This window comes from Cydia splendana, chromosome 16 (genome assembly GCF_910591565.1).
Source record: "Cydia splendana chromosome 16, ilCydSple1.2, whole genome shotgun sequence".
Lineage (NCBI taxonomy): Eukaryota > Metazoa > Arthropoda > Insecta > Lepidoptera > Tortricidae > Cydia > Cydia splendana.
This window is the reverse complement of record NC_085975.1, coordinates 9,420,339-9,439,107: the sequence shown is the minus strand read 5'-3', so window position 1 is coordinate 9,439,107 and position 18,769 is coordinate 9,420,339. Positions and strand designations below refer to the sequence as shown.

At 36.1% G+C, this 18,769-nt stretch overlaps 1 protein-coding gene across 2 annotated transcripts in view; it reads right to left on the bottom strand.

Moving 5' to 3' along the window:
- The window catches only part of LOC134798230 (G-protein coupled receptor dmsr-1-like), a 29,282-nt gene extending 16,623 nt beyond the window's left edge, over positions 1–12,659 (bottom strand). For both annotated transcript variants that reach the window (XM_063770603.1, XM_063770604.1), the window contains exon 1: positions 12,372–12,659. In XM_063770603.1, coding sequence (XP_063626673.1) covers positions 12,372–12,650 — 279 coding nt within the window. In that variant the 5' untranslated portion in view covers positions 12,651–12,659. The remainder of the gene's footprint in view (positions 1–12,371) is intronic.
- Between the last annotated feature and the right edge of the window lie 6,110 nt (positions 12,660–18,769).

Here is an 18,769-nt window from a genome sequence, read left to right as displayed (position 1 = left end):
AAGGCATAATAGGCGAATACAAAAAAGTAATTGCAACGTTTTTGGAAATTCAACCCCTAAGGGGGTTAAAAAGGGGATGAAAGTGCTAGGAACTCGAAAGTTTGCAAAAAGGTATTAAATTAAGAAACATGAAAACAAATTTAAGTAATTCTGAAAACTGATCCCCTAAAGTGGTGAGAAAGGGGTGGAAAGTTTGTAAGGAGATCAAATATTTTGTGAGTGCGGAACTTAAATCTTATTAGTATAAGGGCATATTATTAGAAAACAAGAAAAGTTATTTCAGCTTTTTTTTTAAATTCATTCTTTAAAAGGTTTAAAAGGGGGGTTGAAAATTTGTATAGGGTTCAAATTTTATTTTAAGCTAGAAATATTTCATTCGTAAAGACTTATTTCATTAAAAGAGAAGATAACTAATTTCAGCGTTTGTCTAATTACTCGCACGAAATCCTATGTTCTATATAGTGGTTGGGTTTAACAAAATACCGCATCTGCATCCGCATCCGCATAAAATCGATGCGAAGCATCCGCATGATGCGGATGTCGACCAAGTCGGTAATAAACAGGAACGGTATTAATAGCGGTGGCGCCGGCGGCGTAATCTATATATTTAAATCATTCGTCATTATATATAACGAAATCGTCTAGATCCCGAAAAGTCGGCCAAGTTACTGTTTATTAAATAAAACGCACCTATATGCTTGCTCAGAAAATACTAAACGTTTCGTTTTTATTTAAATAAAAATGCTAAAAATGTAATAGTTGACGTTTTTTTATTTAAGTACGTACTTACCAAATCTTGACATCCGCATCCGCGTCCGCGGATGCCAAAAAATCTGCATCCGCAACATCCCGGCTATACTCAGCTTAGCGTTTATTTATTTTAATAAAGCTTTTCGTTCATAGATGGCGTTAGTGGTTGTCAATTTCCTTATACGTTCCCAAGTTTCTTTCATTTAATTAGTTAAAGACAACTTTTATTGTATATTCAATTATATCAGAAAATTCAATTATATCAGAAAATGCAGCACATTTTAAATTATTACATACTACAGATTAATATACGTAGTTTAAAGTTTACCTAATCTATTGAAATTAGTGAAGCTATTCGTCCCTAGATGGCACTAGCTGTACTTGATTTCTAAGATTGCAGCAAATAAAAAAAATTAAAAAATGGACTTCTAATTATTATTGCACGTCTATCTGTCACATTGTCATAAGAACACTAGCTCAGATACTGTAAAATATGTTTAGCGGTGGCGCCGGCGGCGTGATCTATATATTTAAATCATTCGTCATTATATATAACGAAATCGTCTAGATCCCGAAAAGTCGGCCAAGTTACTGTTTATTAAATAAAACACACCTATATGCTTGCTCAGAAAATACTAAACGTTTCGTTTTTATTTTTAAATAAAAATGCTAAAAATGTAATAGTTGACGTTTTTTAAGTACGTACTTACCAAATCTTGACATCCGCATCCGCGTCCGCGGATGTGAGGCTTTAAATATCTGCATCCGCATCCGCGTCCGCGGATGCCAAAAAATCTGCATCCGCAACATCCCGGATATACTCAGCTTAGCGTTTATTTATTTTAATAAAGCTTTTCGTTCATAGATGGCGTTAGTGGTTGTCAATTTCCTTATACGTTCCCAAGTTTCTTTCATTTAATTAGTTAAAGACAACTTTTATTGTATATTCAATTATATCAGAAAATGCAGCACATTTTAAATTATTACATACTACAGATTAATATACGTAGTTTAAAGTTTACCTAATCTATTGAAATTAGTGAAGCTATTCGTTCCTAGATGGCACTAGCTGTACTTGATTTCTAAGATTGCAGCAAATAAAAAAAATTAAAAAATGGACTTCTAATTATTATTTCACGTCTATCTGTCACATTGTCATAAGAACACTGGCTCAGAAACTGTAAAATATGTACCTATTGTATAATGTATAATCTATAATAGCGGTGTATGGTATATATAGGTAGGTATAACATTCAATGAATAATTTGGTAACAACACGAAATAATATCCATCCTAAGACTCAGTTCAACATTCGAACGTAAATAATATCAATGTCAATAAATGAATTATCTGTACTTCTATCATTGGTTAAAAGTAAAAACATAAACTTAACATACTTTATGAGAAATCTTCTAAGTATTTAATTGTTTTTGAGTTTTCGTCATTAGATGCCGTTAGTAGTCGTTATTTTTTTCGTTGTTTTTACGTAAACATATTTTATAGCAACACGATTTACTACTGAAAAGGCAAAACGAAGTTATACTTATTACGCACACTTTTCGTCATTATTGTATTTATTTAGATATTAAGTAAGTATTTTATTGTTTTTAAAAAAGCCTGTGATTAAATTTAGTTACAATTGCACTCAATAGATGGCGCTGTACATGTGCCGCATGCAGTGTACTTCGCGCTATTAAGATTTTTCCAGATTTGATGGGGTGATGAGGCACGTCAAGCTAAGATTAGGAATTTCGGTAGTCGTTAGTCGTTTGTCTCGGTTGTTTCGTTGGTTGAATTGGTTCGTTTGGTTGTTTTGTTGGGTCGTTTGGTTTGTTTGATTATTTGGAGTCGTTGTTGGTCTGGGGAATTGGGAACTAATAATAATTGTGTGGGGTTATTTTAAGTTTGGGAAATTGGGAATTAATAATCTTTGGGTTATATTAAGTTAAATAAACGGTAATAACATCTTAATTATAATGGTCACGGAAATAATAAATGTAAGCGGTGTTATGAAACCTCACACCGTTGTTCGTATGGTAGGGGATGGAGCGTGTCTGTTCAGGGGACTCTCTTACCTATTATACGATACACAACTAATGGCCAGAGAGATCCGAGAAGAAATTGTGGATTACGTTGTGCAAAATTGGAATAAGTTTTCCATCATGACACACGACGAAAATGGTGATAATTACACGAACGCTGACGTTTATTACAGCGAAATGAGTCGTCCTAACACTTACGGTGGTTTGTGTGAAATATTTGCTGCCGCCGAGATTTATAACCACTGTTTTGAAGTGTATCGTAACGGCGAGTTGTATGTAAGTTCTGGACAAATAAGCCACCCCGTTGGTAGACTGCGTTTTACGGATAATTTGTCGAGTGGACACTTCGATGTATACATTCCATACGACGAACAAAGTATTTTATGCACGGAAATAATAAATGTAAGCGGTGTTATGAAACCTCACACCGTTGTTCGTATGATAGGAGATGGGGCGTGCCTGTTCAGGGGACTTTCTTACCTATTGTACAACACACAATTAATGGCCAGAGAGATCCGAGAAGATATTGTGGATCACGTTGTGCAAAATTGGAATAAGTTTTCCATCATGACACACGACGAAAATGGTGATAATTACATAAACGCTGAGGTTTATTACACTGAAATGAGCCGTCCAAATACTTACGGTGGTTTGTGTGAAATATTTGCTGCGGCGGAGATTTATAACCACTATTTTGAAGTGTATCGAAACGGTGAGTTGTACGTAAGTTCTGGACAAACAGGCCACCCCATTGGTAGACTGCGTTTTACGGATAATTTGTCGAATGGTCACTTTGACGTGTACATTCCATGCGCCGAACAAAGTATTTCGTCACCGACATACACAAATCCGGATGATTTTGCCTCTTTTCAAATGCGATTTGTCCCATCCACTTTGAGTCAGGAAATATCCACACATTCGCCAACATTCACACAGCCTAATAGTTTAAATTTAAACACTTCTGGTACAATTTCTATGCCTGATTCCCAGTGTTCTCAACAGTCAAAAAAACGTAGAGTTCGTGTATTAGATTCAACCCGAAATATACAAGTAAGGAATGCAGCTACCAAATATCAAAAAAATAACCCTAAAGTGCATAGGAAAGCCGTTACAACCTATCAAAAAGATAACCCGGAAGTACATAGGAAGGCCGTTACAACCTATCAAAAAAATAACCCGGAAGTACATAGGAAGGCTGTTACAACCTATCAAAAAAATAACCCGGAAGTACATAGGAAGGCTGTTACAACCTATCAAAAAAATAACCCGGAAGTACATAGAGAAGCCGTTACAACCTATCAAACAAATAACCCAGAAGTGCATAGGGAGGCAGTTTCTAAATTTCAAAAAAAACATCCAGAAGCGCATAGGTTATCCACCGCTTTGCACGATTCACAGCACCCTAGAATTCGGCAAGAACGGAGAATACGTGAATGGAAAACTAAAAAAAATTCAGGATTGGCTTATGATGCTACTATCGCATACGAAAAAGATGCAGTTGTAGCGGTAGGCAAAAGATCTTTGAAATGCATTTATTGCAATGCCCTAAAATGGAAAGGTGAGTCAATTGGAATGTGCTGCTGTGAAGGAAAAGTTCATCTGCCTTCTTTTGAGCCTCTTCCTGAGCCCTTATACAGTTTAATCATGGATTTGCATCCTGATCATGCTCATTTCATGGAACGCATAAGAAAATATAATAGTTGTTTCCAGATGACATCATTTGGGGCAAAACAGGTCAAAGAAGATGGATTTATGCCCACTTTCAAAGTACAGGGTCAAGTGTACCATTTGATCGGGGGTCTGTATCCCTTGCCGAACCAGAATCCTCAATTCTTACAAATTTATTTTGTCGGAGAGGATGAGAAAGAGGCACGCTTAAGGTGTAATAACATATCTGATGTGAAGCTCGGTTTAGTCAAACAACTGCAGTCAATGTTGCATGTTAGTAATCCTTACGTAAAGGATTTAAAAACAACTCTTGATAAAGTGCCCTTAGATGGCAATGACTTTTCCGTTGTGATACACGCTGATAAAAAACCAGTCGGTGCTCACAGTGGTCGTTACAATGCACCTACTACCCCCGAAGTAGCATTAGTTATAGTAGGACAGCAGTTCGAGAAACGCGATATTGTAATCCAAAATCGCGCTGACAAATTACAACGCATCAGCGAAGTGCACCGTTCGTATGATGCCTTACAATACCCGTTAATGTTTTGTCGGGGCGAAGATGGTTATGCAATTAATATTTCACAGGTTGATCCTGTCACCAAATTCAATATTAGGGGTACCGTTTCTGCTATGAACTTTTATGCTTACCGCCTCATGAGTAGGTCGACAGAAGATAATCATTTATTGTATTATAGAGCCCTCTTGAGTCAATTTTTGGTCGATATGTACGCGAAAATAGAAACAGAGCGGTTGAACTTTATTAGAAATAACCAGGCGCAACTCCGAGCGGATAATTACAAAAATCTACGCGACCATATAGGGCGCCATGACAGTGATGCAACGGAACTTGGCCAAATGGTTGTGCTTCCGGCAACATTTCACGGTTCTCCAAGATACATGCATGAAAGAACCCAGGATGCCATGACTTACGTCCGCCGTTACGGTCGTCCTGATTTATTCATAACGTTCACATGTAATTCTCATTGGTTAGAAATAGAAGAGGCCTTACTACCTGGTCAGAAGCCCCATGACCGACAAGATATTATAGCTAGGGTATTCCATCTAAAAGTTAAGATTTTATTGACATTAATAACTCAGGGCGAGCTGTTTGGGGAAATGCGGTGCTATATATATTCTGTGGAATGGCAGAAACGCGGTCTGCCTCATATTCACTTACTGTTGTGGCTTCGAGATAGTCTCACTCCAGATAAAATAGACAGGGTTATAAGCGCAGAGATACCAGATCCGACCAAAGACCCTCTTCTTTATGATATAATAAAATCTAATATGATTCACGGCCCTTGCGGTATTTTAAATAATAAGTCACCGTGCATGAAAGCAGGTAGCTGTACCAAGAAATATCCTCGGCCCCTACTTGATGACACGCAAACAGGAGAAGATGGATACCCAAAGTATCGACGTAGACATCCTGATAATGGAGGTTTCACTGTTGAAATAAAAGGTATGACCCTTGATAACCGCTGGGTTGTGCCATATAATCCTGTACTGTCGCGTATATTCCAAGGACATGTCAACGTAGAATGCTGTAATTCAATAAAATCAATAAAATATGTTTGTAAATATGTAACTAAGGGCAGCGACCAGGCTACATTTGAAATTGAAAATGAAAAGGATGAAACTAAAATATATGAAAGCGGTCGTTATATTAGCAGTTCAGAAGCAGTTTGGCGTATTCTCGCATTTTCGGTTCACAAACGATTTCCCGCAGTGAAACAGCTGGCTGTGCACTTAGAAAATGGTCAGCGAATTTATTTCAATCCAAATGATACCAATCGCTTAGCTAATGTTATTAATGACCCTCCCAAAACTACACTTACTGCATTTTTCAAGCTATGCCAAAATGATAATTTCGCAAAAACTCTTCTTTACGTTGAAGTTCCCACATACTATATTTATAAAAATGGTCAATTTCAGAGAAGACGGCAAGGAAGTGATGTCATTGACTGGCCTGGAATTAAAAAAGGTACTGCTTTAGGCAGAGTGTATACTGTCCACCCTAACAACTCTGAGTGTTATTACCTGAGACTGCTTTTGCATGAAATTCGTGGTCCTACATCTTACTCGGAACTGAAAACTGTTAGTGGCATTGTTTATCCTACCTATCAAGCAACATGTAAAGCCTTAGGCTTATTAGAAGATGAAAGTCACTGGGATGCAACTTTGGAGGAAGCCGCTCTCAGTGACTCTCCGGTTCGATTACGGGACCTCTTCGCAGTAATGTTAATCTTCTGTAATTTATCTGATCCCTTAAGTCTTTGGGAAAAATACAAAGATAATCTGTCCGAAGATATTCGTCACCAAACCGAGTTAGATATTGAAGAATTCAATATAGATAACGTTATATTTGAAATTTACAATAAATGTTTACATTGCATTGAGGATACTGTACTTTCTCTGGGGGGTCAAACCCTACAACAGTATGGTTTGCCTCTACCACAAACCACTGATGAAAATATATTAAATAATAGAGAATACCTTCGAGAAATAAATTATAATACGAATGTTTTAGCTGAAATGGTGTCTGAAAATGAGATCTTATTAAACTCAGAGCAATCTGAAGTATATACAAAACTAATAGAAAGTATAGAAGCAGGCAGCGGTCAAGTATTTTTCTTAGATGCACCTGGGGGCACCGGTAAAACTTTTCTTATAAATCTTTTACTGGCTAAAGTAAGAAAAGATTGCGGCGTGGCCTTGGCTGTTGCATCGTCAGGTATTGCTGCTACCTTGCTAGAAGGTGGCAAAACCGCACATTCAGCTTTTAAACTTCCCTTTAATTTAGCGCACTTAGAAACAGCAACATGTAATATAGCAAAACAAAGTAATTTGGCTCAATTACTGCGTCAATGTAAACTAATTGTTTGGGATGAGAGCTCTATGGCTCACAAAGCTGGCGTAGAGGCTCTTAGTCTCACCCTTAAAGATATAAGGGGTAGCGATGCTTTGATGGGCGGCGTGACTGTTCTTTTGGCGGGGGACTTCCGGCAGACTTTACCGGTAATTCCAAGAGGTACACGAGCTGACGAAGTCAAAGCTTGCATAAAGTCTTCGTATTTATGGCCAAATGTACAAAAACTATGCTTGACAAAAAATATGAGGGTGCATTTATACGGCGATATGTCGGCAGGTCAGTTTTCTGATACACTGCTTCAAATTGGCAGTGGAAATTTCCCGACAAATGAAGGAAAACTGAACATACCTTCTCATTTAGCTACCGTTGTTTCAAACTTATCAGAGTTAATATCTAAAATATATCCTGAGATTCAAAATATAAAAGAAAAAACAATAGACTGGTTATGTGAGCGTGCAATTTTGACCCCTAAAAATAACTCAGCTGGAGAAATAAACCAAATCCTAATTACATCATTTGAAGCTGTAGAAATGCAATATAAATCTGTGGACACAGTGATCGAAGTGGAAGAGGCTGTGCACTATCCGGTGGAATTTTTAAATTCTTTGAATCCTTCCGGTCTCCCCGAACATATCCTTCATTTAAAAGTGGGAGCACCCGTGATCTTGCTAAGAAATCTAAACCCGCCTAAGCTGTGTAATGGCACAAGATTACGAATTCTTAGCCTGCACAGAAATGTTATAGAGGCTACTGTGCTCACAGGATCAGCTAAAGGGGAGTCGGTATTCATTCCACGCATTCCACTTATACCATCAGACTATCCATTTCAGTTTAAAAGAATACAGTTTCCTTTAAAGCTTTGTTTTGCTATGACTATAAATAAATCTCAAGGCCAGACATTAAAGTTAGCAGGCATCGACTTGAGGGAGGATTGCTTTTCACACGGTCAATTTTATGTAGCCTGTTCCAGGGTCAGTTCTGCTAAAAATCTGGTTATTTTAGCACCTCAGGGTGAAACTGTAAACGTAGTATATACCGAAGTTCTACGGTGACAATAATAATAAAAAATTTGATATTTCTAGAGCTTAAATCGTACCTCCACTCTTATTTTTCTGTCTTCCTTATGCTCTTACCTTTTACATTAAATATAACTTACTTCTATCAAAAATATGTTGCGTCTCTTTGACCTTATTTCCATGGATGTTTCACTATACATTAAACTATTTACATATTAAATACGTATATGTTTTCCTTAAACATAGACAACGTCAACTAAGTTTAAGTCTACCGGAAATCCCCAGCTAAAAGTTAAACTTTTCATCAAAGCGTCGCCCAAACAATGAGTTATTTAGACCGCTAACTACTGCTCAGCTAATTATGTAATACCTAATTATTAATTATGTATTTGATCTGTGTGATTTAAGATTTAAAAATTAAAGATAAGATTCCACGCGGACGAAGTCGCGGGCAACAGCTAGTTAGTACCATAAGTGCACAAACATAAAGTCTTAATTGACAATAAACATTGGTAGTTTACACAGGCACCTATTCTTGATATACATGAGAAAATTAATTTCCGTGTGTACCTTCAACTAAGACGCTTTATAAAGTTCGCTCATACAAATATACTACTTAAGTTCTTACTTCATTACTTGAGATTCCCGGTCTTTCCATGTAGTAGGAAGTCAAGATAAATAGAACAGTAACATAAGATAACTATGTAGAGATGTTCTCTAAGAACAAATTTAATTAGGTACCTACTCTCTATGAAAATATTTTAATTTGTGTTTTTTACAATTAGTCATATTACTATTTACACCCAAGTGTTCCGTTTGTTCAAAATGAATATCGGCCATTTATAATAAACACTCTTTTGACATAACCCTTGAGTAAACATTCTTTAGATTATAAATTTTATCAAACCAAATAAATCTGTCTCTCCGTTTGCGATAAAAAAAGAAAATCGAACCGGAGATTACGCAAATGGCACGGCATAAACAAATCTGTCAGTCAGACCATTTCAATGTCCGCGCCACAAACACCGCGCTATTTTAGATAAATAGGTATATTTTATAAAGGTATATTTCAAAACAAAGTAAAGATACAAATTGAAAATTTTAGGGTAGAAAAGGAGTTTCAATCCATATATACGGAAGGGTGGCGCCGTCGTCGAACCCAAGCCACCTGGCAGCGGACTTAAAGCGGTGGCATATATGTATTATATTACTGTAAATTTATATATTTTAAAACTGTATGAGCGGTTAAAAAACTACAAACATACTAGCTACAATGTAAAAAAAGAATTTAATAATTAATATATCAGTATCGCTATATTGTGCAATGATCAATTATTTAATGAAATATATTTTAATACATATATTTTAAAGACATGTTAATTAATAATAGCAATTGAGAGCAAATGACGTTTGGTGGCATTCAAATTATAGGTATATAGGCCTTTTGTGTAACTCGCAAGCGCAACCAAGAGCGGGATCTAACACTTTAAACTCTCGCGTTTTGTACACATACCTATTTAATTACACAAACGGGTCTACCGCGATATACTTTCATTATTTTTATTACCTTAAATTCCGACGTTTCAACTGAGTTGCAGTTGTTTGAGTTGAGTCTTTCCGTGACCAAAGCTGGTGCAACTCAGCTGAAACGTCGGAATTTAAGGTAAACGATGAAAGTATATCGCGGTAGACCCGTTTGTGTAATTAAACATGAACTGAATACTACGGCCTAATGGGAAATAAGAAATTGCCAGCGATATAGGTAATCATAAATTTACGAAAGGTAGTCATGATTTTATTGGATATATTATAACTAAAAATCGTAAAAACCGGTCATGTGCGATTCGGGCTCGCGGAATAAGGGTTCCGTATATCACACAATTTTTAACAATGTTTTTTTTTCTTGTTGCCGCGAGGAAGTTGATAAACAAAATAAAATAGACCTACAATAATATCGCTCCATCTCACTCTGTTGGGCTGACATACCTACCGTAAAGGTTCGTAGGGGCCTTTAGTGCGAAACTTCATTTTAATCAGTGAAACAGTTTTAGGGCATTCTAAAACAGAGACTTTAGAAATAATTTTGCCTTGTATGGCAGCTACTTCAATGAAATGCGTAAAGCTCAAGCATATACTGCCAACTTGTTAGCCAAGTCATGAAATATTACCATACAAAGGGTTCGATTCTACTTGTTTTATGGTTTTGCATTGGTTTTGATAAGACCTTGATGATCGTCTTGTTGATTGGCGTGTATCTCACGCATGACTTTCACTTCATTCCGCATGCACCGATTAGCGTGAGCGCTCTTCAATCTCGTATGAAAATAAGATCAAAACAAAAATTGTCATCAAATCAGAATCAGACTCGAAATATATAGCTTATTCAGCATTAAGTATTAGAAGTAAATATTAGATTCATCGAATTTAAACTGTTGTGATACCTACTAACATTCAATAATTTTAAGACAATATTTCTTTTTTTGACCCGAAACACGACCGTCGTGAACGCTGCTCGCACTGTTAGTGCTTGAGAAAGGAGACCTAGGCTCTCCGAAACATATCGCGCGAGTGACTAAAAACAAGTGAGTCTAAACCGTAAATTTATTTAATGTCACACATTCATAATCAGCCTTAGGATGCATACATTTTGGAATGTTTGTAATTATTATTATGACAATATTATCATTATTTCCACCCTTTCCGGTTACAAAATTTAAGGTGTGGGATGTAATTACTATGTTTTCACATCAAAGTAAACGGAACGTGACGTGACGTAAATAAATTAGATACATATGGATATAATTTAAGCTGCTTTAATGTGAGAACATATAGGCCCTTTAAACATTTCCTCTGAAATATGAACATACCTACATTTAGATAAGTACAACATTTATGGCTGTAAGCTGTGTAATGTTTGATATAATTAATTACATGAAAGCCAACGATTGGTATAAAATGAAATTGCCATTTATGATTTTTGTTTTGTCACATAATTTTTTGTTTTAGTACTCTTATTTTGACAAACTGTAAACTATACTATACATTAAACTATAATTATAGATAACTATAAACGTTTTCGGTTCCTAATAAGGGGTAGGAATCACTTTTGTCATTATAACCTAACTAATAAAATGAAAACAATTTAGTTAAAAAGCCGTACAACAAAAATTAAAATGGCGCCATCTAGTGAATTAAAATCTATCCAAGAACAAATTCTGGTTAATCATATACCTTCCCTTTACTACCTAAAATTGCAATCAAGCAAACAGTACTGGAGATGAATGGAACATTAATTCGCATGTGACAAACAGACAAACAACTTGGTTCTAAATTATTTTGGAATTTTAAATTTTGTTATTCGTGTTATTCATTATATAAAATGAACCATCGAATTATCGAAAATTTGTATTTGTTTGGTCACACGCCAAGTGCTCATAGTGTTGTTATCGGATCACAACTGTTAGGTCCTGTACCTATTGTAGAAATTACCGTTTGTAGTATTTCTATAGTTTTTCGTATGGTAACAACTTCAGCACGACTTTTAGGTCCTATAAACGAAATGGTAATTTTTATCGATTTTTTATCCGCATGTTCCGCAAGTACTTACTTAGTGTAAGTACACTCATTTTTATTGAATTAATTCAGCGCGAATCACGCCACGTTGTCATTACGCCTCAACATAACATAATATTCTCGCCACATAGGTACTAAGCAAACCATGCTAGATGTAGTGCATTGTTTTCCATCGTATTTCCTTGGAAATGTTCGTATTTGTCATGCTAGTTCGGTCAACCTGAGCACTTTTTGTGCCGAGACTGACTGTAATAGCCAGACATGTTCACGTACGTTTCAGTGAAAAAACAATGGAAAATAATTATGCACTACATTTGTACTGGCTACGACGGCTACGTCGTCGTCGGCGCTTGCCGGCCGTAACTTAGCAGTGACGGTTAACGTTTTCTGCAATATGTAATTATTTACCTACACTCTTATGAAATCGTATTCCTACACCAGAGAACTTACCAGTAAACTGACGTATCCGTGAATGCCATTGTACGCCTCAATGACTTCTCTAAAGCCCCCTGCACAGTACCCGCAGGTTTCCGGCTTCAGGCTCAGGTTGAGACGACTCTGGGCATCCCTCATCACCTTGAACATCAGCGACTCCAAGTCTTCGTTCCCCGCTTGCTTCCGAAGCACCGAAATGATCTGCGATTGGTTGATGGTTTCTGTGGAATCTCCCGACGCTGCTAGTATATCTTGGAAAATCTTCTCCAAAACGATTTGCGTTTTGTTCGACATGATTGTGATCTTGTTGTTATCAAAATATTTTACTAAATGTACTTGTTTTATTTTCGATTAATTAATGTCTTCGATGTTTTGTGTAAGGCCGCATCATGTGCCTGAAACAAGATAAAAAATTTCACACTATTGCCTGTATATCTGCCAGATCTTTATATAGTTCTTATAGTAATTCATTTTATTAATGAAAAGTCGGTCTTACACCGTAGCACTAGAACTAAATCAAAATACCTACTGTTTAAACTGCATCGCTTAAAATTCTCTTGAAGTTCATGCAAAACGTGTGCAGTAATCGGACTTAAATATTTTTAGGTGCTTTAAGGTATTTGTTGTATTTTTAAGTTTCTCTAGGAGCGCAGCATTTTGAAAAACCTAATAAGTATTTTATTTAGGAAACGCGGAGGTATTCGTTTTTAAGTTTTTTATACCTATTGTATGCATAGAATACTTCATAGCTAGGAGTTTTAAGAAAGTCTAGGTAACTATTGCATCACCTAAAATAAAGCAGTTTCAACCGGTTGTTGCGTACGTACGATTTCCAAATATAGGTACCTACCTATATTTGGAAATCGGGTTATTGCAGAAATTTCGGTTTAGCTTCTTTGAAAAAATAAAAGATTTTTTTCAGCGATGCTTAAAGTATTTCCCCGACATTTTTAATACTGTATATGTGTTTGTGTTAAATGCTTAAATTATACCTAGTGTAATAATACACTTCAGGTATCTATCTACATATCATAATCGACAGTGGATTAATTTTACTCCCATCTTAAAAAAATATCGTCAAATCGATATTGTCGCTATTTATGTATAAGTACTCTAAAATATATGTAATACCAAAAATAAGTATAAAATTGGTTTATTGGCGTGACGTGACTTAAGTTAACAAAGATGAAATTATTCACTGTGTACTAGAGGGGAATTACAATTAATTAGTTGGTAGCCTCCAGGTGAACGAACCTTAAAAATGGCAGCCTATTTTAGATTAAAATATGTACATAGTTTATTTGCTACAACAATTTGCCATCTTGTTTAATGTAAATATTTGTGCCCAAACCGAATTAGCGTGTAATTTCTGATGATTTTACATCAAGTTTGGTGAACTTGAAGTGCGTAATTCAATTAAAAACCTATAATCAGTCAACAATATAATCAGGTAGGTATATACATACTCAAATAAGTTTGTGTTTCCCGTATCTATACATATACGGTGTTGGAATTACCCTCACTAGATAGGGCAACTTCGGACCGTTGTAGAGGGCTGAGGATAGAGAGGTGTTACTAGACTTTAAACATTTAGGTAGCTAGCTCGACACTTATGTTTTACCCTCCAAACACAGTAGGGCTAAGATGGTAGATTTTTTTATCATGAATCATCATTTCTCTCACGTTCTAACATATATGTACCTAAGTGCGGAAGTGACGCATGACATGACAAGTGATAAAAATGCGACCACGATACCGCCGCTGGACGGCCATCTAAGATAGAACGCAGGCAGAGAGACCCGTCTCTCATCTACCTATGGATATGGATACGTAGAGTCTCTAGTTCCCAACACCTCGCCATAAACTGTCCTTGTTGACTGATTGCACTGATAAAATTGTAAAAATTGTGTGGTGTGGAAGCAAAAATGGAATTGGCTCGCCGATCTCACTTGATTCGATTATTTGATTATGACATTAAATATATATATATTGTGACCTTTTTTGCCACTTTTGTGTTATTTCTATTCAGAATCACGAGCTCTTTCGATCCTGATGGGATAAAAAGATGTCCCAGAGTTTTTTCCTATTGTGTTACCATTTCCCCATATAGGTACTTTGTATGGCGGTAACAAAAAGGAAAGTTTGAAAAATGTATGGAAATTTTAGGACACTTTATTTCTCCTATAAGGATAAAAAGGGCTCGCGATCCTGACTAGAAATAACACAAAAGTGGCAAAAAAGGTCACAATAATAAAAATGGCAAAAAATAAAAGAAACGCTCATATCATTAAGAATGATAGCTTAAAGCCGACCACTGACTAACAGTCCGCCGGACGATATCGGCCGGTCAGTTGTTCGGAACTGTCAAATTTTTGTTCTAACTGACAGGCCGATATCGTCCGGCGGCCTGTTAGTCAGTGGTCGGCTTTAAAGTCAATTCTATCAACCAACCAACATGTGCAGGCAAATCAAAATTTCATAGAAGTTTGACGTTTAAAATAATTTGCACAGTCTGTGCTATCAAAAGAGTTATTTTAGTCTGACTCTAAAGCCCCCTTTCGCTGTCTGCGAAAATCGACTCCACACTCGCGTTCGCGGCTTCGCTTGCGATTCACGCGCATAGTCTGGAGGGGGCTTAACGCTGTTGCAGTCTGAATCCGAATATCCTAGTGTTGCCACTGCAATCAAGTACGAACCGCAACTCGACGCTGAGACAAATGTGCCTACATTTGACTAAGCAAACATTTACACTATAGGCTATTGATAGGTTCAATTAATTTTGGGCAACCTTTGAATCCTACGCCAGAGCACATGACGCAACGCCATGACGTTGTATTGGCGATATTAAGAAGGGAGAGGACAACCACCTCTTCATACAATCATGGCCATGGTTAACATTATAGAAAATATGTTTGTACAATTTGATGTGTATTAACCACAGGCTATGCTCCTACGTTTGAGTTTATTCGATATTACTTTTATTATTATGTACCTACAAATTTAAATTACTATGCCGTACTCCATGTAACATTTTCCTAACAAATTCTATCCGAGTTAATATTTTATGAAAATATCATATCCAGCGTCTACGGCACCTTGCCGAGGGATGATTTTTTATCGTAGTTTAGGTTTAGGGATGTTTTATTTTTATTAATTTAGGATACTTTTAGTTTATAAGTTTTTATACAACATTTATACCTACTTATTCGCTGTTTGAATTAAAGTATATCATATTACCTATTTTGATCTAAATGGTTTGAGTATTTATAGGAGTTACGCACTTTGCATTTCATTTATTGACTTTGTGAGGATTGGAGGAAAGGATTGGGTCCTTTGATTCGTGATATGGAATCAAGAGCAATTATACTGGTACGTTTTGCTGCAGCTTTAGTGCACAGGAAAGTGAGTAAAGTTATACTAGATTCATATAGAGAGCTCTTTTCAATTATATATTACTGTAGGAAACGAAGCAAGTTGTTGTATGGAGACCCATGCATTAATTTCTCAGTCGATGAAATTTGCTTGGTTATTGTATAGTATGAGCCGAAACTAACATATAGGTAAATATCCAAAAAAAAAAAACCCGTCAAGTGCGAGTCTGACTCGCGTTTCTAGGGTTCCATACATAATTCCGACTCACGGTTGACTGTCTGTACTGTCATCTATAGGTAAAGAACTATTTTGTGTATTTTTTTCATAATTTTAGACCCAGTAGTTTCGGAGATACAGGGGAGAATGGTCATTTTCGGCTATTTGTATTTTCTTAAATAATTTCGAACCTATGTATTTTAAAATTATAAAAAAAAATATGTTTATCTTTGGGTTACTAATTTACATATGTGTACCAAATTTCAATTTAATTGGTCCAGTAGTTTCCGAGAAAATAGGCTGTGACAAACAGACAGACAGACGCACGACTGATCCTATAAGGGTTCCGTTTTTTCCTTTTGAGGTACGGAACCCTAAAACACTCCTAAATTAGGTATTTATACGTAAAAATAAAAATCCGTTTATATATTTACCCGAGTAATTCCTCCGTCCAAAATTTTTTTACCAAAAAGTTATTGGTATTTCTGCTGGGATATTTTTTTTTTGATATTTCATATATTGTTGCAATACGTTACATGAATATGTCCGGTGAAGACGAAAGTTTGAACGGAGCATTTTTCCGTAAAAAGATATCAACGATTTAAGACTTTAGGTATTTACTTAAATACTATTATTATTATTCTTTGGATATTTATATAATACTTTTTATTCATTGATACTTTATCACGTAAAGTTTTTTCTGGCTGAGGAATTACTGCGGGGTCCACTACCTTTATTTACTACACTATTAAACGATCAGGGTACGGTGAGGTGGGAGCGGAGCTTTTTAACTCGTTCGTCATGTGCTGTCATGAATCTAGTTTGAAGCGGTGGGGGGAAATAACCAAAAGGGATAGTCTTATAGTAGCCTCGTAAGACCCAAGTCAATTTTTGCGCTTTTGAATATGGAACTTTCTTTTATTTCTATAAGAGTTCTAAACTCGAATTTAATTTGTACTTGTACAAGTACGCGGGGACTTACGAGGGTAGAAGTAGCAGAGAAAGGGTTATTATTGTTTGTCTTTGTCACGGCCTCACTTTTTTTATTCCCGACTATAAATTTAGTATGGTTTATGGACCAAAACGTACGTTGTTTGTTATTACCACCACATCAACCTATATGTGGGCTTCGCTCGCGTACTTACCTCGCAACACAATACACCCCTAGCAACCGCAGCACCAGGAGGAATGCCTGTAACCTACTCCTAATGTCTGTCACTGAAACTTTACCCGGTATGCAATAAATATCTATCATCAAACTTGCTACATATTAACGGCTGGAGACCAATTTATTAACGCATATCTCACCCTTTCCACTTGGGTATAATTGACGGTTGGCAAATTACATAAATTGCATCGATTCGTCATTCAAGTTTTACGGGCGAGGAGCGAACCTTAAAAGTGGATCATGTCGCGTTTTTTTAAATTCCATTATTTTTGAATTCGTTCTGACTTTCTGACATCGAGTTTTCTTTTTATGTTTATATAAGAGTCAGATAGGTATTTTATGCTTTATTAGGTGGGCATTTCTCAGAGGGGCCATTTTTATGTGTCCGGGCCAATAAATGATTGAATTTACTGTTCAATAAATCTGAATTCAAGAAAAAAAATTCAAATGCCAAAAATGATGTTCGGTGGGAGTGTCTCGCACCCAGATTTTATGAAACAAAAAATTATTACTCAAGATGGGGCATTAGATCGGAGTTATTATAGGTATTCACGCATAAGGTATTAATTAACTTATCATATTCTTTATATCACAATAATGTGTTTGCTCAACTCATTGAATAAAACCAAATTTACGATGTGTCCCGGGCTAGTGCCTGATTTCGGTGTAATTTGCAAAACATGTCGGTACTCCTTCAAAGTTGTAAACCAGGAACTCAGTGTCACAAACATAGTATGCTTTAGTTGTGCCTTAACCGTTGAATAGAGTAGAGGTACAGTCACAGTATAATAAAGTGATTTTTAAAGGTTTCACAGTCCTTCGGTGGGTTTGGTTCTATGTTTTTTTGAGATCGGTGTTGCAATTTACTCCGAAAATTTTAGTGCATTTATCGTTATGCAAGTGATTAAGAAATCCTCGAAAGTACGTAAATCCATCATTATTACATCTCCTCTGTATCGCTCATATGCTATTTCTGTAATTGCTAAAAAGCGATTAATTTTGACATCGCTGGTGTTGATTTCCTTGGATTCAGTGGATTTTTTGACCACCGATATCAAAAAAGTGATCACTGAATTCAAAGCCTGCTTTGTAAACTAGTTTGTTGTACTAATTTATCACACCTAAAAAGTGCAAGATACGTTGTATAAACGTAAAATTATGTTTGTGAGTAAATTAAGTCATAATAGGTACAAAAAATCACTAGTTTACTATGAGTAGTTTTTTAAACCAGACGTGTGTTTGAAACTTGTACACCCAATGTTTCTTTCTCTGTCTTGATATTATCTTCAAACCAATGAAGTAAATAATGTTAATTGTCCTCTGTATCACCTGAGGCCCTACACCTCGATACCTTTAAACGTGTCAGCCATGTTAAATGAATGCAGTCAATTAGATCCCACTTCTTTTACAATAACTTGTGTATGTAAGTACTATGCAAGGTGCACCCAAGGGACAGGATGTTCAGAACAAGGGATTAAAAATAAAGTGGCCTTCTAATGTCGAGATCGCTTCAAAGGCACTGAGCGTACCTTACTGATCGATATTTCTAAAGGATAGCCATAGACACAAATTAAACATAGCAAATGTTTTAATAATCCTCAATTTCTTATTTTATTTCTTTATGTCTAAATATAGGAGTTACAGATTACCTCAAGTG